Here is a 25,213-nt window from a genome sequence, read left to right as displayed (position 1 = left end):
GTCCTTACTGCTATGGGTTTTTTTTTAACCTTATCGAAGCCTGTCTGCTTTTCTACCCTGTATCTTTAGCACAGTATCTTAATCCTATCGCCATGAAGTAAGTCTTGGCATCTCAGCAAGTGTAAAGTCTCCAGCTTTGCTCTTTATCTCTTATGATAGCATCTTAATTTCCCTGTACCATTTAGATCAATCAGTGCATTGGTTTCCACAGAAAAACATTTCTCCCCACCTTTAGGAAGAGATGTAGTCTGCTGTCCTGTGGTTTTTCTGTGATTTCTCTAAGCCACACTTCATGTAGTTCTCTTTAGGTACTGCCTTCTTTGGCTGGGTTTCTTTGTATTTGACACTGGGGGATATCTGACTTTCCATTTTTTTAATTTTAAAATATCTTTTCTAATTTTTCTGCAGATACATGGAAATATCATTGATTTTTAAGCTGGTTTTGGACCTTGCATCCTTCACTTGGTAATTCTAATAGCCTATGTGTATTTGGGTTTACAATGGACAGACAGGCCTGAATGCTCAGGCATATAATCCCAGCTACTCAGGAAGCTTAAAGAGGAGGGTTGTGACTTCAAGTCCTGCCTGGACATGTTAGTGGCAGCCTGTCTCAAAATAAAAAGTGAAGGAGGGTCAAGGTTATATCTGTGTGATAGAACATTGCTTGTATGTGCAAGGGCCTGGGTTTAACCCTCCCTACCAAAGAAACCCCGTGATTTCTATGCATGTATTCATACCACACGGATGAAGGCTGCGTCATGCCTTTGACTTCTATTCTTGTCTTAGTGCATTGGTTCAGATCACAAGTAGAATTTTGCAGATTATTTCTGGCTCCGTCCTCTCCCTAATCTCAGGTCACCAGCATGTACTTTATCACTGGTGATACTGTCAGCTGCAGGGTGGTTAGTAAAACCCTGAGACTTTAATTTGCTGAAGTCTCGCCGGGCGGTGGTGGTGCACGTCTTTAATCCCAGCACTCGGGAGGCAGAGGCAGGCGGATCTCTGTGAGTTCGAGGCCAGGCTGGACCGACAGCCTCCAAAACAATACAGAGAAACCCTGTCTCATAAAAAACCAAAAAAAATTTTTGCTGAAGTCTCTTACCATGAGTGACTATGAAATCTCATCAAGTGCTTACTCTGCATAAACTCAGGTGACAGTGTGGGGTTTTTCTTTATCTCATCAAGGAGAGAAATTGCATTCATTGTTTTGCAAATGCAAATCCCACATGACATTCTTGGGATAAATCTTACTTGGCCATGATACATTGTTTTGTTTTTTATTACTGTTTTGAGGATTTCCTCCCACTTTATTTTAGGATTCTTGCCAAGTTGTGTGATCTAAATTTGGCTGGCTTTATAAAACGGTTTTTAGAAACATCTTTTTTCTGTCCTCCTTATGAGCTTTTGAAGGAGTGGGCAGAATCTTGCTCTGTAGTCCAAGCTGGCCTTGAACTCACCATTCTTGAGAGCAGAGGCTCCTGAGTGCTGGAACTGCAGGTGTGCACCAACACTCTGTGTCGCGTTTCTTTTGTTAATAGTAGTAGTAGCATATTTCTTTTTCCAGTGCTTGGACAAATTCACTAGTGAAGATCATTTGGACTAGACTTTTCTTTTGTGGAATATTTCAAATTATGAATAAAATTTATCTAATAAATAAACCTTTTCATATTTTCTACTTCTTGTGTCAAGTTTAGTAAAAAATGTATTTCTTAAGGAATATGCCCAATTCATATAAACCTTTAAATGTATTGACATTAAGATTGCTCTTAATGTTCTGATTATACTTTTAGTGTCTGAGGAGTCTGTGATGACATGAGTCCTCATCCTCCTTCTCCTCCTCCTCCTCCTCCTCTTCCCCCCTTCTCCACTACTCCTCACCTCCCCTACTGAGGGCCAGTAGATCTTCTTGAATCTGAAATGATCACTTTTAGTGGGTTTGAGAAATTCTTTACCATTATGTAGGAAGATAGTTCTTCCCCTTCCCTGTCTGTCCACTCACGTGTATTGGATATCTTAACTATACCCACTCCTTCCTAAATGTAATTTAGTTTTACTTTATGTTCATTGGTGTTTTGCCTGCATGTATGTCTGTGTAAGGCTGTCAGAAACCCTGGAACTGGAGTTACAGACAGCTGCCGTGTGGGTGCTGGGAACTGAACACGAGTCCTCTGCAAGAGCAGCCGGTGCTCTTACCATTGAGTCATCTCTCCAGCCCCCGCCCCACTCCTTCATAAGCAATTCTTTTCCTTCCTTACCTCCTGGATATTACCATGATTTTTTATCCTGGGTTTGTGATTCTATTGCATCCAATTACACTAGTAAAATCCACAGTTCAGATACTGAATGTTTTTATAGATTACAATTCTCAACTGAACTGTATTTTACCATTTTCTATCTCTAGTCAAATACTTATATGTGACTTAAATTTATATTTGCATATGCATGAATGTACTGTGTGGCTGCATGTATACATGTGTGCATGAGTATACTGTGTGTGCTGCATGTACACATGTGTACATGTGTATATTGTGTGTGCTGCATGTACAGACATGTGCATGAGTGTACTGTGTATGCTGCATGTACACGTGTGTGCATGGGTACATGTGCCCTTGAATGCACATGGAGGCAGCAAGAGGATGGATGTCAGATACCTAGTTGTATTACATTGCACACCATTTCCTTGAGACAAGGTTGCCCACTGAATCTGGAGACACGCTGAAAGCCAGCAAACCCCAGCAATCCTGTCTTTGTTCTCCACAACACTGGGGTTACAGGTGTACACAGCCACACCCAACTTTTTGCATCATGCTGGGGATCAAAATTCAGGTTCTCAAGCATATACAGCACATCTTCTTACACAAACCACCTCTATAGACTTTTTTTTGAGATAGGGTCTCACATTGCCCAGGCTTCCTGTAGCTTTGTTATACTTCTGAGGATGACTTCGATACATTCCAGCTACTAGGATTACCAATGTATGCCCTCACACTTGGCAAGAAAAACATTTTTTAAAACTTTGTTTATCTTTATTTTATATGCATTGGTGTTTGCCTGCATGTCTGTGTGAGGATGCCAGATACCCCAGAACTGGATTTACAGACAGTTGTGAGCTGCTGTGTGGATGCTGGGTATTGAACCAGGGTCCTCTGGAAGAACAGTCAGTGCTGCTAACCACTGAACAATCTCTCCATCCCCAACAAAGAAATTTTAACAATTATTTTTTCAGGTTCTGTCCCGCTAATTTTAATGTCTCATTCATCTCTGGGCCTGCCTTTACATCTGATTTATCTCCATGGTTGCTACTCCTCCACGTTTTCCAGCAAGTGTTGCCATTTGGCACATCCTGGACACTGGCGAAAAATGTTGTTATAGCTGTGCAGTTTCCTTCTGGGTCTGGTTGGGTTTTAGAGTAGATCTGTTTCACCCTTGTTACCCTGAAGTTCTTGCTTATGGTGCAGTGTGCAGTGTGTGGATTCTGCAGCAGCCATTTCAGCCTCTGGTCAAATGCCCACCCCACTCACCAAGGTTAGCTGTTTCCCGGAGGGAGACCCCCTGGGACAGGCTGGGCCAAGACTCCCATGTGTTTTCCTGCCTCCAGCATCCCACCCTTGTACTGTGTGCTTGTTTAGTACACAGAGTTGCTGACTGCGCAAGGCTAACTATAGTGCCAACTTCACCTCCATGTCTGGAACTAACATTTCAAAGGACTTTTCTAGACAATTCTAGTGGGATCCACCATTGTCATTCTGTTGAAAAACTGCCACAAGACTGTGGGTACCTGAACATTCTGTCCCTATTCAAGTTCTTAGTAACTTGTGGCAAGTTCTTCACCATGCTGCGAATCCTCCTGTGTCTCTGGATCATTGAGGGTGGGGCATGTGCAAAGCCTTATTTTCTCTCAGCATACCTACTCCCAGAGTGTCTCTGAGGATAACTTGAAGCTGCATTAACTGTTATTCTAGCATCCCCAGCTCCAGCTCGGCCAGTCCCTCCATACCCTCTGCTGTCTAGGCTGCACCTGGGCCACCGCCAGGCTCTCCATCTGGTCAGCATTTCTCTTCTCACCCTCAACCCTCAAGGGTTCTTCCCGATTCTCACCACCTGACTAAGCCCTTCCAGGACCAGCTTTTAGGGAAATGAGCCCCACTACAAAGCACTGTGTCCTTCCTCAACTCCCACACACCCTGCTGAACAGCAGCATTTGCTGGTGCAGTAGGCATGTTTATCTGCTTGGGGTCATCCGCAGAACCCAGAGAGCTACTGCAAGAAGACAGATGGTGTGAGCGCCCTCTGTCGTCAGTGAGAAGCACTGGGTAGCAGGTGCCTGTCCTAGCAACGGAGTCATGGTTAACTCAGATGGAAGCAGCCACAGGTGGGGGGGGCACCCACCACAGTGGGAGGTGTGCCCTGAGCGGTAGGCATGCCTGGTGGCCATTTTGGGGGAATAAATGGAGGAATGAGTCTCAGGGCAGAGGTAGATCATCTTTACTGCCAGCTGTGTCAGCCAACAGGGGAGCAGGGGAGGTGCCCTAAGCTCTACCTCTGTGCCTGAGGGTGGAGATCTGCCTGTTGACAGGGTTCCAAGAGGTTCTGATACAGAGCTGTTCAGTCCACGAAGGGGGAGCATTCTAATGAGCACATTCTTTGAGTCAGGATCTGAGGCACTGTAAGTCCTGGACAAGCATCCTCCTGAATACCGGTGTGCGGTATCAGGAAGCTGTCACAGGCATCAAGGAGAGACAGTAGCATAAATGACCTGTTCCTCCAGGTTTACTGGGACTTCCTAGGTTCAGGAGTGGGGACATGCACTAGAAACCCCTTAGTTTAGACTCACAGGAAGGTTACTTGCCAGATGTAAGGACAGGTGTGGACCCGAAGGAAGCTAGCCTGCCCTGTGGACCAAAAAACTATATCGGAGAAGGGGAGAGAAGGAAGGAGGGAGGGGCAGCATTGGCCTAGGAGCCCCTGTAATGACACAAGTCATACTTGGTTAGCACCAGTATAAATGTGGTCAGGAACCCTGTGCTGTTTGCTGGGGTGTCCTGTCCTTTGTGGTTCAGTGCATACAGTAATGCCTGCCATGAGTGAGGGGCCATCCTGCTAGGCACAGTGCCCTAGACTGGGAAGCACCTGGCATACTGCAGATACATACTCTCATCCCATGAAGGCTTGTAGAGCTATCCCAGCAGGATTAGGAGACAAAAGGTTCAGACAGGCTCAGTTTAAAACACTGAGTGAGTGCTGGGCGGTAGTGGCACACGCCTTTAATCCCACACTCGGAGGCAGGGGCAGGGGGATCTCTGTGAGTTGGAGGTCAGCCAGGTCTACAGAGCGAGTTCCAGGACAGGCTCCCAAGCAATACAGAGAAACCCTGTCTCGAAAAAACAAAACAAAACAAACAAAGAAAGAAAAAACAAACAAATGACAACAACAACAAAAAGTCACTACTGAGTGAGAAAACCACAGACTTAGGAGACCTGGTCCCCAGTCTCTACATGGGTGTCCTGTGCCTATTGATCTCAAACACAGGACTGCCTTTGCTCAAACCAGATGCTCAGGCAGCCATCTCATGCTTGCACAGGGGCTCTTCTGTTTAGATTCCCAGAGCAGACTGTTAATGAATGGCTGGAGGAGAACCTAGCCTCAGAACCTAGCTGCTCTGCTTTCATAAGGTTTTATGTTTACCAGCCCAGTCGTTCTGCTTCCCCGATCAACCTTTAAGCACCATGGCATTCACCACTGAACAGGAATTGAGCCAGTAAGACTTTCTTTTATCTTGTTCTGCCCACGGCTTGCCTGGAATTTGTGGCCTGGGCTAATTACATATCCGTCTGCATTTCCAGCTAACTTCGGCACAGACTGGCTTATTGTTGGCATTTTAAAACCTTAAACAGCAAGCAAAGAAGCTGTCTTTGGAAATCTGTTTTGAATTGAGTGGTTCCCCTCAATGTTGCCCTGTTATATACCTAGTGCTGCTTATGATGCTTGCAGCACCCAGCTCTCTCCTTCCCCTTCCCATCCAGGGTCAGCTTCAGGCAGAGCATGGACTTGCTTGGGCAGCCGCAGTAAGAGACCCAGGATACAGGTAGCATCCATGTCCCAGAGGGCTTCCTGTTGCCATAATTAAGTTGAGCACAAAGCACACTGCCCCTTGGAGAAGGTGGGAGGGCAACCACTAGCCCAGCTGTGGCAGGATAGATGTGGTGGGTGTTGCCTTCCGGAGTCTGTTTGTCCAGCTGCCCCTGCCCTACCCTGAAAGCCTTAGCCTTCAGCAAGATTCACAGGGAGTACATGTGACTTGGAAATGCATGGCTGTGCAGTGTTCAGCTCTGGGCTGTACTTCAGAGCCAGGTCCACCTCCTACCTATTCCAAAAAAGAATCATGTCCACCACGCCTATAGTAGCAGGGGTGGGTATGTCAGGGTGAATCTCTGCTTTGCCCATTGTCAGGAAGCAAGAACTGCAGGTCTTTCAACCCTGCCCAGTGATGCCCATTACCATGGACAGGCACAGCAAGGGATGGGGGCTTCTTGATGGGCCACCCTGACTGGCAGTGCAAGGACACATGTTGCCTGGGGCCTCTAGAAGGGACTCCTCACTGGGACCAAGCCAGGGTGAGCCAGTTGGATTTGGGTGGCCCAGGGCTGGGGTACTGTACAGCATGGGTGCCCATCTCTCATCCAGAATGTCTGCTTTTGCTTCCGGTCCCAGAGCCCAAGACACTCACTGGTGGGGCTACCATCCCAGGGATGTTTTCCTCCTAACGCCACTCTGCCTGTTTCTATGGTAACTGCAAATCTGTACCCTGCCTACGCGGTGTGATTGTGTTCTGTTCTCCTTGTAGATGGAGGAGATAAGATTTAAAGACAGAGCAGTCTTCGTGCTGGAAAGAGAGTTAGGGGTTCAAGCCGGGCATGCCCAGAGACTGCAGCTCCAGAAAGAGGCTCTAGATGAGCAGCTTTCCCAGGCCAAAGAGGCTGAGCGGCACCCAGGCAGCCCCAGACGGGAACTTCCTTATGCAAGCGGTGCAGGAGACGCCTCAGACCACTCAGGAAGCCCTGTAAGCACCCCCAGGTCTCGTCTCAGCCAGCCCCGAGTCGAGTCGCAGACACATAGTGCCATGTAGCTGTATGACCCAATGCAGCAGCTCCATGGGAAGTCCAGAATCTGTACCCAGCCAGTTCTCCCACCCCAGACACTGTACAGCCAGCTGCAACTTACCTGGCTCTGACCAAGAGGGCTGATACATTGTCCCACTCCATCATTAGCCCAGTAGAAGCACTGATCTTGTTGCCTCCTGGGCCCCAGGTTGCTAAAGGTCACTTGCTGGTCATGGCCTGCCCTGGGTTGGTGGGGAGAACCCACTTCAAGCATGAACTCCTTCCCTACCCTTCCATCCCCCTGTGCACGGGCTCCAGCTCTCCCTCCCCTGTCTCTGGCTTGACCCCTCTTGTGATTGTTGCAAGCACCAGCATCACCAGGCACTGCCCACCTGCTTTTCATGTGACCATGACACTTTCTGCTTCTTCTTAGTCTGCTAGTGACCTTGTGGGGAAGCCAGCAACTGTATAGCTGTGAGCATATTCATTTCATCACACTCCTCATTCAGATTCTCTGTGGTGGTCTGCAGTACCCTGGGAGACCCTCAATGCTAGCTAGCCCTCTAAGTCTTCGGTCCCCAGCCTCTCCTGCACCTGTTGAATGAGGAATTCGAGCCATGTCCAGTATCTTCCTGGACAGCCTTTTCTTTGATTCAGGGACAGAAGTTTGAGCTGAGCCAGCCTTGGGTCATTGACTTTGGAGGATATCATTTATGATCATATTACAAATGGCTTACCTGAGTTAGAACCAACTCCCAGCATGCCCTGGTTCTGTACAGACCACTGCAATAACACCAGATTCCAAATGTGCATTATACTATTTTCATTCATTTTTTTAAACGTCCCCATAGTTCCAAAAGTGAGTTTTAGAAACTCAATTTGAGGAATCCCACTTCTCAGGAAAACAACTGTAGAAAGTCTATGAGGAATGTCATCGTTTGGGAGTGACTTGCTGCTTGGCAGGGCTGTCTGCAAGGTACAGCTGGGCTGTGGCAGAGAGGAAGCATGGCCCTCACCCACACTTGGGCTCCACACTTGCACACCCTCACCCGCCACATTTGCATATTGCAGACATCTTTGCTTTCCCATCTTGCTGGGTGTAGTGCATGAGCTCCAGGCCAAGTGCCTCTGCCAGGAGGGCCCTGCCAGCAGCCGTTGGGAAGCAAAGGCAGTCACAATGCAGACGTGTGTTGGTCTCCAGCTGGGTTGGGGTTCACAAAGGTTTGCATCTAGGAACGGTTATTTGCAGTTGATTTTTGTTTTAGGAACAGCAGTTGGATGAGAAGGATGCCAGGCGTTTCCAACTTAAAATCGCTGAGCTAAGTGCTATCATCCGGAAACTGGAAGACCGCAATGCCTTGCTGTCTGAGGAGAGGAATGAGCTGGTGAGTGGCTGGCAGGGGGCTCTGTATTCCATAGTTTAGGACTGCAGTCTGGGGAGAGGTGGTGGTACCCATGCTCGAACTCCTTCTAAAATGAGAAGTGATGGTGTCAAGGGACAGCTTTCCCTAAGGCTTCTTGGTCATGCTGCAATAAAACTTTATAACAAGAATACATGGTGGGTCATAGCATGCCCCCACTTACTTAGTGCTAAGCAGAGCATTGCCTGTACCTCTCTCTCCATCTGCAGGTGAGCTGAGATCCATCCCTTGAGATGCCTCTGGTTTACCTGGGTGTGGAGTGGGCAGGGAGCAGTGGGACTTTCCCTGCACCCTGAGCCAAACTTTCCATTTTGCACTCTGTCCCAAAAGTTCTGCACCTACAGGTTCTGAATCTATAGGCCTCACATCTGCAGACAGGTTCTGCACCTATAGATTTTTTTATCCATAGGTTCCCTCATCTACATATTCTGCATCTACAGTTATGTATTGACAGGCTCCACATCTATAGGTTTCATATGTGTCTGTGAAGCCAGCCATGGGTCAAAAATATTTTTCAAAAATTTCATTCATCCTGCACAATAAGTCTCTTCTCTCTCTCTCTCTCTCTCTCTCTCTCTCTCTCTCTCTCTCTCTCTCTCTCTCTCTCTCTCTCTCTCTCTGTCTTTCTTTCTTCCTTCATCCCCCTCTCTGCTTTTTTTCTTGAACAATATTATCCATCAACTAACTGTATTTACTCTATAAGTAGATTGTTATAAACAATTCTACAATGTACCACACACCAGGAATGTGCTAGTCTCCATGCAAACACCATGCTACTTTATACAATGGACTTGAGCACCTGTGGGTTGGGGATCCTCAGCATATCCACATGCCCCACCAACCCACCCCCCAAGACACAGAGCTCTGACTGGTCAGTTTGCTGTCTTTGTCAGTTCTACATCACGTAAAAGGTCACATTATGTAATAAATATTGTTCCAGCTAAAGCGGTTGAGAGAAGCCGAAAGTCAGTACAAGCCATTGCTGGATAAAAACAAACGTCTTACTCGGAAAAATGAGGACTTGTCCCACACTCTGCGGCGCATAGAAAGCAAGCTGAAATTCGTTACCCAGGAGAACATAGAGATGGTGAGTGCCTGCTAGGTCTGCAGAAACAGTTGCCTGGTAGAGCTAGGAAGCTAGCTCCTCATGATTTCTGTCTTCCTCTAACCCAGAGGGCATGCAAGTCGCTTATAGTCCCGGAAGTCCTGTGCACGAGGGAGCAATAGGAGTACCAAGCTAGACGCCAGGGTAAACTCCACTCTTGCCTCTGCCACTAAGCCAGACTGCAGAGTGGTTAGTGCTGTCTGCCTGTTCCTTCATGCTCTGAAAGTCCCAGAGGCCATGAGGCAAGTTAGATTAAGAGTAAGTGACTCAACAGGATGTCATAGGAGGCATCTCATTAGCTCTTCCAGTCAGTAGCCCATCTCCTCAGATGGTCCAGGTGGTTCGTTTGGGCCTGGTGTATGACCAAGATGTAGGCCTTGGTTTCCCGGTGCTCTTCTGCAGGCTGCTCCAAGCCCAAGCAGAACAGTGCTTGCTCACAGCAAGGAAACCTGAACTGTCACTCAGGCCGGCAGGGAGGTCCTCCCTTCTTGCCCTGCGGGTCAGTCACTCTGCCCACCATGCTTGGTGTTTCAGAGGCAGAGAGCCGGAATCATCCGGAGACCCAGCTCCTTAAATGACCTGGATCAAAGTCAGGATGAGAAAGAGATGGACTTCCTAAAGCTCCAAATTGTGGAGCAGCAGAACCTCATTGATGAGCTTTCCAAGGTGAGCATAGCCCTGCTGTCCCGTGCCCTGTGCCCTCTGGAGTCATGCTCCCTACTGCACTGTGTCCTCTGGAGCTGTGCTGCCTACTGCCCTGTGCCCTCTGGAGTCATACCCCCTACTGCCCTGTGTCCTCTGGAGTCATGCCCCCTACTGCCCTGTGTCCTCTGGAGTCATGCCCCCTACTGCCCTGTGCCCTCTGGAGTCATGCTCCCTACTGCCACTCTGGAGCCGTGCCGCCTACTGCCCTGTGCCCTCTGGAGCCTGTACCTCTGCTATCCTGTTCACCCACTGGACACCGTGTGTCCCTCTGGAGCTGTACCCTGCTCACCACATATCCTCTGTCCATGCCTCTGTCTGCACCCCAGCCCGAAGTCCCCACATGTCCTCTGCTGCCACATACCACCATCTGCTGTATACCCGCTGCTCTCTGTGCTCTCTGCCTCATGTCTCTAGGGCAGAAATGAGGGCGAGGGGGAGCAGGGATGCATTGGTGGGGTCTCCTTAGCTGCCCCCTCCTTCACAGTCACTACTTAAAGTGACCTTCTTTAAACAGCTCTCTGCCTCCCGTCTCCTAACACTGCGGGCTTCAAGGCCCAAGGCCAGTGGCACTGCCCGTGTTGGTACCAAACCACTATAGCCAGAAAGCTGAAGAACATGCCATCTATTTACTCTGAGTTTTGGAGGCCAAGGACAAAAGTTCAAAATCAAGGAGTGGATGGCTGTACTCCATGCACACACTCTGGCTGGGACCACTCCTTCCCCTGAGCATCCCTGTGGACTCCGGTGCTCTCTGCTGTGGTCCTATCTTTCCACTCAATACCACCGTGGCTTCCTCCTTTTCTGTTTCTCGTAGGAACCTTGTCCCTGAGTTTATTATCTAGTATAGATCTTTACTTAATGACAGCTTCAAAGACCCTATTTGGGGATCAGGTTCCATTCACAGGTTTGGTAGCTGTGGACACCTTTTGGGGGCTGCCATGCCCGTGGTTCCATTTCTCTGTCCCTGGCCAGCCCCCACATCACAGCACGGGTTTGTAAGTTGTGCTTCACGAAACTCTCCACCCCATCTTCAGACTACCTTCTGCTTCCTGTTGGAATCCTGGTGGAGTCCAGGGTGAGGCTGTTTCAGAATGAGCTGCCTCTAGTCACTCCGTGCCCTTTGGAAGGTGGCAGCAGAACAGTGGCACAGATTCCTGCCATTCTGGAAGGTTCTGGGAGTTCTCAGAAGAGGAGTGTTAGGGCCCAAACCAACCTCTGGGGAGTGAGTGCCCTTAGTCCTGTACCAGCCATGTAACAGGACTTAGAGTTCAGAGCTTAGAGTTCAGAGATTCTGGGGGCCATTCTCTCTGGTCTCTGGAGAGCAAGGTCTGCCCTGTCCACTGTGTGACATGGTGTTTTCTTCCACTAGACCCTGGAGACAGCGGGCTATGTGAAGAGTGTGTTGGTGAGTACCGGCGGGCACAGTCCTGCTTGCTGCATGTTTGTTTTGTGGACCCATTCTGTGCCCATGGCCACTTATAGTCTAGACAGAGCAGCTGTGGCTTCTTGGATGAGACTTATCATAGTACTCTCTGACCAAAGCATGCAGTGGCACATGGGAGCCAGATCTTGGGTCATATAGGAACAGCTGCCCCAGGTGACACAGCACCAGCTACAATGATTTTTCTGTTTGCTCCCTAAAAGCCAGAACCAAGAGGCCATCTTTGCCACCCCTACCAGTTTCTCCCAACTAACATGAAAGGCTGCCCCCTTCATCCTCATGACAGTGAAAACACAAAGGCTCAGGCTAGCTTCCCAAAGTCAAGCATAGGTCAGTGCCTCAGGAACTATTTCTTCATAAGCAAGGGCTCCTTTCCGTGGAGCAAAAGGGACCGGGAGCATCCGTCCTCCTGGAATGTCCAGTTTCCCGCAAGCCCAGGGCCCATGTACGTGGGAGCTCACTTGCCTCAGGCTGACAGAGGATTGCTAGTGTGCACGATCTCCTTAAGGAGTCTTCATGCCCCAGACGACCTTCTACAAGATGCGGTGCAAACCTACGCTTGTGCCCTTGCCAGACAACCATTCCACTACTAGCCAGACCTCTCCAACTGCCTTTGCAGGAGCGTGATAAGCTGTTGCGGTATCGGAAACAAAGAAAGAAAATGGCGAAGCTCCCCAAGGTAAAACAAGGGGATGGCTCGGGCATATAGTACAAGCCTCTAAGCCTGTCTAGGAGGGGAGGGTTTCTCCCTTTGCACAGAAAGAGAGACTTTTATTAAAAAAGAGTCACTCTGTAATAACCCATGTAGGACTCAAAGTAAATCCTCTGTTTATCATTTTAAATTTTGTCAACTGAGATCAGGCCAACCTGCCTTGGAGAGAAGAACCCTGCTTTTCTGAGGGTTGCAGGGACATAGTTGGGAGTGTGTTCTAGGGTTTTTGTTTTGTTTTGTTTGTTGCCCTGGCTAGTTTTAGAATTTTCATCCATTCTTTGAGAATTTTATACATTTATACAATGTATTTTGATCATATCAACCCCCCCTCCCTGCTCCAGCTCCTCCCCAATCCCTCTCCCCATCCACAGACAGTACTGATATACTCACTGGGTTAGAAAGAGGCCCTGGCTGTCTTTATCACTCCAACCCCACAGCGGTGTTAAGTCTGTAATCAGAAATATCTATTATTTAGGTAAAGTGTGACTGGGGGTAGACAGGGAGTCTCACAGTTGTGAAGACAGACAGTGAGACTTTTCCCTGAGTTGATGTTTGATGAGTTCACAAGGTCAGTGTCAGTGCGCACCCAGCGGTGTGTGCAGCCAGCTGAGTTCAACAGTTAGGCACTGGATACACCTGGGACCTGTGGCACCAAGACATCGCACTGTGGCCTCAGTGTTCTAGAGGAGGGAGGTCAGAATCCAAAGGTCTGGAGGACAGGGGGCCTGGGGCAGGCAGCAGACACCACTGTGTAGTGGGCGCTGGCCAGTGAAAAGCCGGAACACCGGGGGCTGGCGGGCTGCCGCACAGACGATCTCGCAGCACCCGCAGAGCGGGACAGCAGGAGTTGAGGTGGTGTGTGTGAGAGTGGAGGCCTTCAGAGAAAGGATGACAATGTGGCAGTGTGACAGGAGGAGCCAGGCCACCTGTGTGATTTATGTTTAGTAATCAGAGATCAGAGGGACTGAGGTTTGATGAAATTGCTTCAAGTTTGTGTTTATTTGGCTTACATGTTTTCTGTGTTTCTATGGAGAAGCCTGTGAAAGACTGGGGTACAGGAAAAAAGTTGGGGCACAGGGAAATCCTTCTGAAAGGGCAGGATTCCACTAAGCAAGTGTTCGATGGTCATTCAGCTAGAAAGGCAGGGTAGCGGTCAGCTCACTGGAGAAAATCTCAGAGCACTGCTAAGCAGGAGGAAGATGTGGGTACCTGGGAAGGGACATGAGGACAGGGGCTAGAAAATATAGTCTGTGAGGGTATCTGGTGTTCCTAGTCCCAGATTCAAGCTTTCCTGGAAGGTTCTGGAGGAGGGACCAACAGAGAGACCCAAGTTCACAAAGGCCAACCACTAGTTCAGAATTAGTTGAGGAAGGAGGAGAGCCTGATGTGGTCAAAAGAAGATGAGGGCCTTTCTGGACCTTGTAAGAGTTTCTCAAGCTTAGCTGGTAGAGGACCTGGCTTTGCTTGGCTTTTGTCCAGTCTGTCAAGGACAGATATAACAGAGATGTGTGGCTGCAGAGTGAATGCTCAGTGTTGTGAAACTCACTATCCACTCTGGATGACTTCAGCAGCATGAAGGTCAAGTCCAGAAACCATTTATCTAGGGACCATGGCCACTTCCCCATCCGCCCTCCACCGTCCTTTCTCCAGGAAAACCAAGCTGGCTAATAATGCCCAGACCTCCATCTTGGCCCGTGGGAGGCAGACCTGGCCCTTCCTGAAGGAGGACAGCAAACAGAGGGGGTGGATGGCACTGGGGCTGCCCATTGTGGGGGATAGCTACTTAGCCATGACCCCACACCTGGGCGACAGGAAGAGGAGGCGGGAGTTGGCCTAGGGCTGCCAGCCCCGCCTGGCTTGGGTTCGCATTGACGCATTGCATTTGGCTCAGAAGCCGGTTGTTGTGGAGACCTTCTTTGGATATGATGAAGAAGCTTCCCTGGAATCCGATGGCTCTTCCATTTCTTATCAGACTGACAGGACAGACCAGACCCCATGCACCCCAGAAGATGACCTGGAAGAGGTATTTTGGGTCTCCCACAGAGTTCCTCGGGAGTTGGTGGCGCATTGAGTTGGGTGGGGCAAGGGATAGGGTGGAGGTCTCATGTGAATGCTGCTCCCTTTGGATCATCAGGCTTGCCCCTGGCAGTCCTCTCTTTGCACAGTGAGGAATATCATTTACATTGCTTGGGCATGCGGATCTTTGCCTCCAGTGTCTGGTCATACTTCCTCCCTCCATGCAGTTAGAGCCCCTTGTGTGGTTGCAGAGGGCTCTCCACTCTCTTCAAAGGCTTCCTAGGAAAGTCTGGACCTCCAAGCAAGAGGCCAGCACCATTTCAAGGCACATCATGGCCTCAGTGTTCTGAGCAGAGCCTTTTAGTGTATAATAACAGGCCAAGTGTCCTGTCTGGCTACACCCTCCTGCCAGAGTGATGTCCCCTTCAAGTTCAGCAGTCATCTCAGCTCCCAGTCCTGAGAATCAGGATTTGTCCTTGTGGGGACTGCTCTAGCAGTGCTGGGCAGGAATGTGGTTCACAACTTAACTGGGTCCAGGCTATTATGCATGGCCTGCCCTGGTAGATGCTGGAGTGTGGCTCCAAGGCTTTGGACTCTATTAGAAATCTAAGCTAGGGAACAGGTGGAGGATAGGGAGAGAAGACAGACTCGGTAACTCCTAGATAGTGGCCTACTCTCCAAACTGAGGGACACCAGAACTCTTAAGGTGACAGCAGACCCTTTTGCATCTGCTCTCTAGCTGTGGCAGAGAAGCACATATCCAGGGGTGATTCTACCGGTGTGAGGCCGAGGTGAACAATCTTAACATAGGACTGTAGGGGCTGTACTACCTGAGACCCTGTACTCCATTCCCAAAGCTCAGTGTACTTCTCATGACACAGTTCTGCCAGCAGAGCTGTAGGGGAGCCTTTTATGTCATAAGGAACCCTCAGGGTCAGGGCAAACAGGAGTTCCAGATGAGCCCCTGGTCACTGACTACCAACCAATGAGGCTTATTCTGGCGTCATCATGGCCAGTTCAGCCACCTACCCCAGTAGCCAAGGGTCACCTCCCAGGAAAATGTCCCTTCAAGCAGCACCAGGTCCCAACTAGTACTCTTCCCCACAGGCTGAAGACTCCCTCAAACACACTTCTTAGAAAGAGTAGTCACTATACCTCTCTGGGAAGAGCGGAGCCTGGGTGTTTGGGGGTGCTGCTGTGTGGGGCCCAGGTTAATGCTGTATCTTTCTTTGCACATGTGGCACCCGTGTGGTGCCTATGTGCTTCTCTAGGGTATGGCCAAGGAAGAGACGGAGCTGAGGTTCCGGCAGCTGACGATGGAGTACCAGGCACTGCAGCGAGCCTATGCCTTGCTGCAGGAACAAGTCGGAGGGACACTGGATGCAGAGCGAGAAGTTAAGGTCTAAATGACTTCTACTCTGCGACGTTCCAGCTCCCACTCAGCTCCTCCCCACTTGTCCCCAAGCTCTACAGGGACACTCCGCTTGCTTAAACTTTTGAGCTAAGCTCCTCGTATCCCACGGTCACTGGGTCCTGGGTCTCAGCACTAGAGTCATTAAAAGTCAGGGTTTATGGAACCTGAGGCCAGGTCAGTCTGAGCTAGCGGTGGAACTGGCGTGGATGGTGGCAGTGCTGAGATCCTTGTCTCTGCTAAAGGCTGTAGCCAGGGTACACGGGACCTTCATCCTGTAAGATGATGCCAGATGTCACCTTTGCAGCCTCTGAGGGCACAGGGATAAGCTAAGGACAGTGTGCGGGTTGGGGTTTATCGGTGGGACCTGCAAAGCTCCTCCTGTCTGCTTCTCTGGATGTCACATCAGTCAGCAGCATCCAGGTAACCCTGACCAGCAAGGCTTTGGGGGAGGGTGCTCTCTGCCAGCTATTGGAGGAAGTGCCGGCACCAAGTCTCAAAGAAGGACACAGGAAAGGGAATCTTTCTCACTGCTTTCTGGAGGCAGCTGCCTTAGAACTGGGGCTGGTACAGTGAGTAGGGAGACAGACAGGCTGCTTCCTCGGACGGCGGGGCTCTCCTGAGCAGAAAGCTGTGAGGTTTTGGTCCTGGTTGGCCACACTCTCCCTATTTACCCTGCAGGGCAAGAGGCAATTCTGCAATTTAGGGTTTTGGAAACACAGCACAACTACTTATCAATTAACTGGACTGAGACAGAGTGCTCTGCAGCCTGTGTCTCTGAGTCAGTCAGTCTGTCTGTATGTGTGTCTATCTGTCTGTCATGTTAGAGAAAATTTGATGTATTCTTCCTCCTTTCTTACAGACCCGTGAGCAGCTGCAAGCAGAAATACAAAGAGCACAGGCCCAGGTGGAGGACCTGGAAAAGGCACTGGCTGAGCAGGGTCAGGTGAGCTCCTCGGGTTACTTGTGGGGTTCGTATCCTCCATCTGTACTAGGGGGTCTTGGGAGAGGCATGTCCCTCAGTGGTTTTCATGTTTCCTGTTCAAGAAGGATGGAGGGGGTGAGCACATACCTAAACAGGAATTATCCACTGCATGCTGCAAAGCTGAGCGGGTATAGTATGTTTCAAAGTTTCTAATATCCAGAATTTATGACCTAGCAAGCTGTGAGTGAAGCAAGAATCTGCCTACTCATGGAACAAGGCATCTCCTTGGCTTGTCCACCGTTGCTCTGAGCAATAGACACCATAGACATCAGAGGGAAAAGTCCCAGGCTATTCCTGGCTTAGCCCCTGACCTGGGTTTCTGGGGGACCCATCAAACCCCTGGAATCAAATGGTTCAAGGTGTTTGTTATCCCTCTTTCTCATACCAGAATACCACTTCCAGAACTTTCAATTCCATGGAGAGATCATGTCTCATGGCCATGCTCCCCTGATCCTTGTTTAGCCTCAATGCTAGGTGGTTCTCAATGTACTGACTGCTAGTTACCAGGAGCAAGACACTCCATGACCAATGTCCCAGAATTCAGTGCTACATAGAACCTGTTGTCTCTTGACACACAGAACCCACCTGCCTCCATTCCATGGCCACCATGCATGTAAGCCTGCATCAGTGGTGTTCAAACCATATATGCATAACCTTCTCAGATCAAGATGTGGTCCTGGCCCGGTCATCACAGCTGGGTCTTGTCCCAGGTGACTGATGTTCTATTGTTCATGATAAAAGAAGAGTGCCCAGGGAAGAAAAACACCGTGTCCCAAGCCCCCATCCCTAACCCAGAAACTATCTTCAGTTGATAGCCACCTTCAAAGAAAAATTAGATTTTTTTCCAACAGAGTCTCACTAGGTATACAAACCACTCCCAAGGGAAGACTGAATGCCCACCACCAGTTAATGGTCAACACAAAACAAACTCAATGGTATTGTTGGAGGTTTTTGTCTTATAATACTTTGTATGGGCTTTTTTTCTTTAAAAATTTTTACCTTACATGTTTGCTGTTTATATATTGTTGTTTCTGGTTTTGTGTCTTCAAATGATTTCTGTGTGTGTGCGTGTGTGTGTGTGTGTGTGTGTGTGTGTGTGTGTGTGTGTGTGTGCGCGCGCGCGCGCGTTTCCTGTAGCCCTGCAGCATTCTCCTGCAGGGTATTCACGCCTGCATTTCAATTCCATTTTCAAGGATATGAAGTGGATTGAGGAGAAGCAAGCGTTGTATCGACGAAATCAAGAGCTTGTAGAAAAGGTATGCCCTGCCTCCCAGCTGCGCGTGCATCTGGCAAGATGCCTTTGTGCTTGCAGAGTATGCGGTAGGCTGTGTGGGCTGGTGGTAGACTTGGCACAAGTTCCAGGCCTTTCTGTGGTTCACCCTGTAGCAGCCCAAGGCAGCTCACTTCCTGGAAGAGGAAACCAGGGCTACTTCTCCCAGGTCCAAAAGAGCTGTGTCTGCAGCCATTGTAGTAACTCTGCTGTGCTTGTGGGTAAGGGTGGCTGGAGAAATCACTGGAATCAATCTGGTCAGAAGCCATGTGGGTCAAGGAGAAATCACTGGAATCAATCTGGTCAGAAGCCATGTGGGTCAAGGATCTTCTAGCAATGTTCACCATGAGACTGAATGACCTCAGAGTACAGTTCCCTCGAGAGTCCCCAGGTGAAGCTGGACTTTGTTCCTGACTGTGCAACTCGAGTAGGGTGGTGGCTCGTAGCTCCTTCAGTTATGCATGCTCTTGGTTGTTTCTGCTAAGGGAGGCTCAAAACAAACAAACAGCAACAATAAACCCTCAACTCAATTTCCTTGGCTGTGGCTTTGTTGGCTGTAATATTTTATCTGATTAAAACAGGTCAGAAAACATGGGAGAAGAGCCACACTGTTCTTAGCAGTTGCCTGGTGCCAGCACACCTTCCCCAAGGCAGGCCTAGACAGGACAGGTGTGGCTTCCTTCTGTGGTGCACACTAACACTCATGCGCACCTGCACTTAGCACCTGTGAGCACACCCAGATGCACACGCCCATTTAAAAATCTGAGCTCTCCAGGAAGCTGAGGAGATGGCAGCCAGGCAAGAGCATGCTGAGCAGGACTGAGAACCTGAGTTTGGATCCTGGCACTCCTACGAAGTTGGGTGGAGCAGCATGTGTCTATGTTCTCAGCACCAGGAGGGCCTCTGGGGCGTGCTGGCCAGCTGAATCAGTGAATTCTAAATTTAAAGCTCTGTCTCACAAAAACACAAAATGGAGAGAGGTTGAAGGAGATTCTTCGTGTCAATGTCTGGCATCCACATGCACATATGTAGATGTTCATATCACACACAGGCATGAGCACATACGTGCACACACACATACACCTGTGCTCTCTTCTGGATTTGATGACGCAGAGTGGCTACCTGGCCCTGCAGGTGCTTCAAAGCTGCCAAATGCTCAGGACGAGAGCCAGCACCGTGGAAGGGTCTAGAGCAGACTGAATTGGCACACTTACAGCATGTGAGAACTAGCACCGTGGAAGGGTCTAGAGCAGACTGAATTGGCACACTTACAGCATGTCCACCTTGTAGGTCTCCTGAATAGCAAAACTGGCTTATGGGTGTAACATGTAGTCTTCCAGCCTGCCCCCGGGCCCTGCCAAGCTGTCTGAACCCCCAAATAACACACAGGACACTATATTAACTCTGAAGCTGTTGGCCATTTGCTATTGTTTCTCATTGGCTAGCTCTGACTTAATTATTGACCCATAATTACTAATATATATTTTTATAAGGACTTCTCTTTCCGAGAACGCAGACTTGCGTCCCCTCTTCCCGGGAATCACATGGCAACGGCTTCTTCACTACATTTCCCAGAATCCTCCTAGACTCCTAGTCCCACCTATCTTGCTTCCCTATTGGCCAACAGTGCTTTACATATACACAGGACTCTCCCATCATATGAGTCTCCAAGCTCAGTGCTGGCTATAGAGATGGCTATAGCTGCCTCCACCACAGTGGATATCCTGTCTTCGTGGAGCTGCTGAGGGTGTGAACCACGAGCGGCATGTGTTGGTTTTGGGTTTGTTCTGTGATGCCAGTGATCAAACCCAGAGCCTTGTGCATGCTAGGCATGTGCCCTGCCACTGAACCACACACCAGCCCTTGTGTGTTCACTCTCTGGAAGGCCGAACCAGCTCTACATCAAGTTCACTCATTACTGGTGCAATCTAAACACACCTGAATTATCCGCATCAAATCTGGGACGTAACCAGGCAACCACATACCCATTCACTCCTCCCTGGGCTGTGGACCAGCCTGAACTCCTGGAATTTCACAGGGGAGTGATCCTCGATAGCTTCCTTCCTTTTCTATGTTGGTGGAGCAGATCTCCGGGCAGCCCCGTTATACTGGGCAGGTGCCCTGTTCCCACAGAAGCAAGCAGCTGTCCAGAAAGCTGGTCTGCATTCTCTGAAAGAATCAGATGCCTTCTCAGCTCATCCACTCCCTATTCTTCAGATAAAACAAATGGAGACGGAGGAGGCCCGGCTGAAACACGAGGTCCAGGATGCAAAGGACCAGAATGAGCTGCTGGAATTCAGGATCCTGGAGCTTGAGGTAGGGTAGACTGGGGCGGGGGATAGGGACACACAAGCTGGTGGACCACAGGGCCGCAAGCTGGGATTCTCTCTTCTCAAACCTCTCAGCTCTCGTGGTGGATAAAATCCCAAAGGCCACATGGGAAAGAAAAGAGGCTAGGTGGGGTCACTGTATGCCTCCCAGGAAGGATGGGGCGAGGTGTACAGAGTGAGGTCACTTGGGGTAGGGGTGCGGAGTGGCAAGCTAGAAACGGGCATTGTAAAGGGAAATGAAAACAACCGGAATGCTCAGGGCTCCTTCCAGACCTGTGACCTTAGCAACGCACTGTGACTGCAGCCGCACTGAGGTGACCAGTGGCAGGGACAATATCCAGTGCAGCCTGGCAGATAATCCAGCTTCCTGGTGGGGGAGAGATACCATACAGAGGTCAGGTCCCCCTTCAACTGTGCCTTGCTGTCCCTGGCCTGTGCCCTCTGCTATGACCTATAGAGGAGGAGGAGGGGCAAAGATCCTCGGGAGGTCAGGCTGGGGTGGGGTGGGGTGTCATGTCACTGCCAACTTGCCCTGTGAAGACAGGTGGACAGTGTTGCTCACTGAGGCTAGAGGAAGTTATTACACAGGTGTGTCCTTGATGAGCATTCCCACACAGCCCTGAGTCCTCCATCTCAGTCCAGTGGGCAGAAAGCCTGTTGGACACTGAGTCCAGATAGACCCACTACTAGGAATGATCCTGTCCACCTCCCTGGTCCCTGGAGGGCTATGAAGCTGACTGGCAGTCCTCCATGAGTCCTGGGCTCCTGTGTGCATCGTCTGCATAAGGACTGTGAACCCCATCAGTGGTCTCATCCAGCGCTCACTTTACCAGTCCCATGGGTGACTCTACCTGAGGTCTATCCTTAAGCCTCTTCACAGCCTCTGGGACTCGGGCTGAAAGAGCAAGCGAACCCTGTGAAGGGTCCCAGTAGGCCACACGGCCAGGGCTCTGTAGAGCCAGCATCCTGCCAGCAAGCACAGGGACAATCCCCCTGAGGTTTCTGCCCAAGGGCTCCCCTAGAGCTGAGTCTGGGAAACATCACCTGGGTTCTCCAGTGGGTGGTCCTAGTGTTCCGCTGGCCCCAGCTCAGCACCAGCGAGGAGGAGATAGGATGAGAAGGCTCCACTCCTGCCATGCCCAGCCTTCTTCTCTTTGTCTCAGGAGAGGGAGAGGAAGTCACCCGCCATCAACTTCCACCACACGCCTTTTGTGGATGGGAAGAGCCCCCTGCAGGTGTACTGTGAGGCGGAAGGTGTCACGGTAAGACTCCCCTCCTTCACTTTGCATGGCCCACCAAGCTGCCACTCACATATCACTCTGTCCCTCTGTCTGCCTCCTAGGACATCCTGGTCACGGAGCTGATGAAGAAGCTGGACATCCTGGGGGATAACGCCGTAAGTGTATGTTGCTCTCCTGACTTGTGCATGCCTCTTCATGCTGACCACCCCAGCCCAGCCTTCAGGCCCAGGGACCCCTTAAGCCCACCCCAGCCCCATCATAGGCTTCCCTGAACAAAGCCCTTTCCTGAGGCGAAGAGCCTGCTTAGAATGGACCCCTGTGTTTGGGAAAAGTCTGATCTTGGCTCATCGTGGCTATACCCTTGGGGCCCAGTCTCCCAGATCTTGCTGCTTCCAGTCACGTGAACTTAGTTTCTGGACCCTCTTTGGATCATAGCTCTTCTATGACCACAGGTGTTGGTCGGGGGAGTGCTACTCTTAGGCAATCCTGGATCATTGCGATTCTCAATTCTTTGATTTGGTATAGAAGCAGAATTCATAGGTAGTCTCCAAATCTCACTGGGAGAAAAGCTCCGATTTCTGCAGGAAACTCCTCCAAAGACTACTAATTGTCAAGTGAATACAGTCAATGCAACCCTCCACTACACCTCCTAGCCTTCCTTCAGCTCATCACTCCACCCTCTGTCCACACTACCTACCTACCTACCTACATACATACATACATACATGCATACATACATACACCTACATACATACATACACCTACATACATACGTACACACATACATACATACATGCATACATACACCTACATACATACGTACATACATACATACCTACATACATACATACATCTTCTCTCCAGCCACCCTTTGTCTGCCATCCACCCACCAGTTCCTTGTCCATCCATCTATCCTTTCATCTATCTTCTGTCTACCATATTCCACCCGTTCATCTTTTATTCATCCCCACCATCCCTCTATCCTGTTTACCATTTACCCACCCATCCCCCATCAGTCCCCCTTCCCTGCCTCCCTCTACCTTCTCCCTTCTTCCCTCCATTCACCCACCCAGTATCCACTTACCTATCTCTCCCCCATGCATTATCACATACTTGTTGATTCCCCCCCACCACAACCTGCCCTGTGTCAGCTTTGGTATTGACAGGAGCCTTTCTCTTTATCTTCTCATTTCCTGGGAGGCAGTGAGGAGCAGAGCAGGGAGAAGCACCTTCAGAGAGTTCCCGGATGTTCGTGTCCACCACTTAACCACTCTTGATGGTTCCTTTATAGCGAAGATGGTGAAGTCCCATTCAACAGCAGGGATAGCCATGGTGCATTGTGCCCTGGGGTCTAGTCTTAGGTGTAAGTTATGTCATGGATTCTAACTTCTGGTTTACAGCTAGAGAAATTGAAGCCTCAGAAGCTGACAGAGCTGATTTAGTGGCAGTTATGGTGATGGCCCCAGCCGGGTCTGTGTCAGGATTCTTAACCCAGTAGCTCCTCACTTGAAAGCACCTGTATGTAGCTTGATTTCCCTAGGGTCATCATACAGCCCCTGAGGTCACTTTCATAGACCACAAGGGCAGAGAAGGAGGGATTGGAGGGAATATGGACAGGTCTTACATGTAGGAGACCCTGGCAGTTCCTGCCAATGAACCAAGTTCCAACTACTTGTCACAGTCCAACGATGCACCATGAGAAGCCCAAACTTGTGAGTTCTGTCTGGAAGCATTCAGTGGCCCTGCTGGTGAGGAACCAAGTGACTGTCACTTTCATAGGGTACGTGAGTGCCACCCATGACTGCTGTCACCAGACATGCGCATTTCCTGCCTGCGTCAGGTTCCCTAGGAGCCGGGATGCCAGGGGCAGAGTAGAGAAACCAGCGGGGCCAGACAGAAGCCCATCCTTCATTTAAGTGGTGCAGCTCAAGCTGCTGCAGTCCCCTTGCTGTCACTTGGAGAAGAGAGGACTGTAGACTGATCAAACCGTGTTCTGACAAAGCTGGGCATCAGGGAATGACCACCAGGGGTCATCAACCTGCTTTGAGACATTCAAGCGGATCCCTTCAGTCACCTTGAAGCTACTTTCTTTGTTCAACCTCCCCAGTGTTCATCATCCTACCCAGCAGACAAAGCTATGACCACACAGCTCTGCCCTTAGGGGGAAGGAGCCTCTGGACGCCTCTGAGGCTTCCAAACAGGAGGAATGAAGAAGAGTAGGAGGAGCGAGGAAGAATGGGGGCGGCAGACATGAGGAGTCATGGGAGGGAGAAGAGCAGAGTGGGGGGGTAAAGAACACCGAGGCCAGCACTGGTAGACAAGGCTCCCACCGTGCCCATCCCAGGCGGCGCAGCCCCCGCATCCCTGCCTGCCAGAGCGCTCAGCTGTGAGGAGCCCCATTCTGACTTGGAGGTTGAGGAAAAGGTACCTGCCTTTAGGGAGCTCACCTTCTAGGAGGGAAGACCTAGCATCCTGGAAGTTCTAGGGGTAAAGTGGGGCTCCCCTGTCCCAGCCTTAGCTGGCCATGCCTCCTGCTCCTCCTGGTGCATCCCACCCGGGCAGCCAGATCCAATGCAGATGGCAGCCTTATTCTGAGTGTGTGGCTGACCACATCCAGGCAGTGATCCCATTTGTCCCCAAAGCCAGACAAACTCTGCTCAGAAAGACCACATGGAGGCCCTTTGGGGAAAAACATGAATGTAGAGAAAGGCAAAAGCAAACCAACACCCACAGACCTGGGGTCATTTCACAGCTGTGATACTGGATCTTCACCATGACTGCATGTGCGTAATGCTGGCTTTAAGCAAAGACTAGGACAGGGAAGGGCAGAAATGCCCGTCTCCAAAACATGGTTTAGGCTTGCCTGCTGGTTAAGCTGCCCTGGCTGGTTCATTGAGACTTTTGATATCCTGACAGCGAGAAGGTGATGTGGATAGGATCCCGGAGCAGACGAGGTGGGGGTAAAGGGCATCAGACGTGCAGAAGGATGATGGAGTAAAAGTATCTCTTAGCTATAGTCCCAGCTCCCTGTCCCTTCACCACCCCCACCCACCCGCACCAACCTCTGACACTGACTCTGTGTTCTGCCTTTGCACACAGAATCTGACCAATGAGGAACAAGTGGTTGTCATTCAAGCAAGGACAGTCCTGACCTTGGCAGAAAAGGTAACAGGGACTCTGTGGATGTCTGGGAGGCAGCCAGGCTCCTGTAGATAGATACTCTCCCTGGGAGGAGATCCTTAGGGGCAGGGACATGGTCCCCTAGGTAATGTCTGCCTAGGGAAACTAGCCCACACAGGTCCAACAGCAGTGCTAAGTACCTCTGCAAAGGGGCAATTCAGCCAAACACTGGCCCGAACAGCTCTGCCCCCGCCCCCTCCCGCAGACACTATCCCAGTGCAGACTCCCACCTCCACCCCCTCCCACAGACTGTCCCAATGCAGGCTTCACCTCCACCCCCTCCTGCAGACACTATC

The 25,213-nt window shown here is 50.1% G+C and overlaps 1 protein-coding gene across 27 annotated transcripts in view; it reads left to right on the top strand.

The window, feature by feature from the left end:
• Jakmip3 (Janus kinase and microtubule interacting protein 3) overlaps positions 1-25,213 on the top strand; it is a 133,567-nt gene that overhangs the window by 80,462 nt on the left and 27,892 nt on the right. For 6 of the 27 annotated variants that reach the window (XM_040752226.1, XM_040752264.1, XM_040752215.1 and 3 more), the window contains exons 4-17: positions 6,845-7,060; positions 8,366-8,485; positions 9,462-9,608; positions 10,161-10,292; positions 11,701-11,736; positions 12,392-12,451; positions 14,376-14,507; positions 15,772-15,900; positions 16,774-16,857; positions 18,090-18,152; positions 20,384-20,482; positions 21,660-21,758; positions 21,839-21,898; positions 24,837-24,902. In XM_040752226.1, coding sequence (XP_040608160.1) covers positions 6,845-7,060; positions 8,366-8,485; positions 9,462-9,608; positions 10,161-10,292; positions 11,701-11,736; positions 12,392-12,451; positions 14,376-14,507; positions 15,772-15,900; positions 16,774-16,857; positions 18,090-18,152; positions 20,384-20,482; positions 21,660-21,758; positions 21,839-21,898; positions 24,837-24,902 — 1,443 coding nt within the window. The remainder of the gene's footprint in view (positions 1-6,844; positions 7,061-8,365; positions 8,486-9,461; positions 9,609-10,160; positions 10,293-11,700; positions 11,737-12,391; positions 12,452-14,375; positions 14,508-15,771; positions 15,901-16,773; positions 16,858-18,089; positions 18,153-20,383; positions 20,483-21,659; positions 21,759-21,838; positions 21,899-24,836; positions 24,903-25,213) is intronic. The other 21 variants (XM_040752256.1, XM_040752283.1, XM_040752279.1 and 18 more) reach the window with 12 other exon arrangements.

This window comes from Mesocricetus auratus, unplaced genomic scaffold, assembly GCF_017639785.1.
Source record: "Mesocricetus auratus isolate SY011 unplaced genomic scaffold, BCM_Maur_2.0 Super-Scaffold_4256, whole genome shotgun sequence".
NCBI classification, from domain to species: Eukaryota; Metazoa; Chordata; class Mammalia; order Rodentia; family Cricetidae; genus Mesocricetus; species Mesocricetus auratus.
The sequence above is the reverse complement of the archived record's forward strand: the minus strand, read 5'-3'. Positions and strand labels throughout refer to the sequence as shown.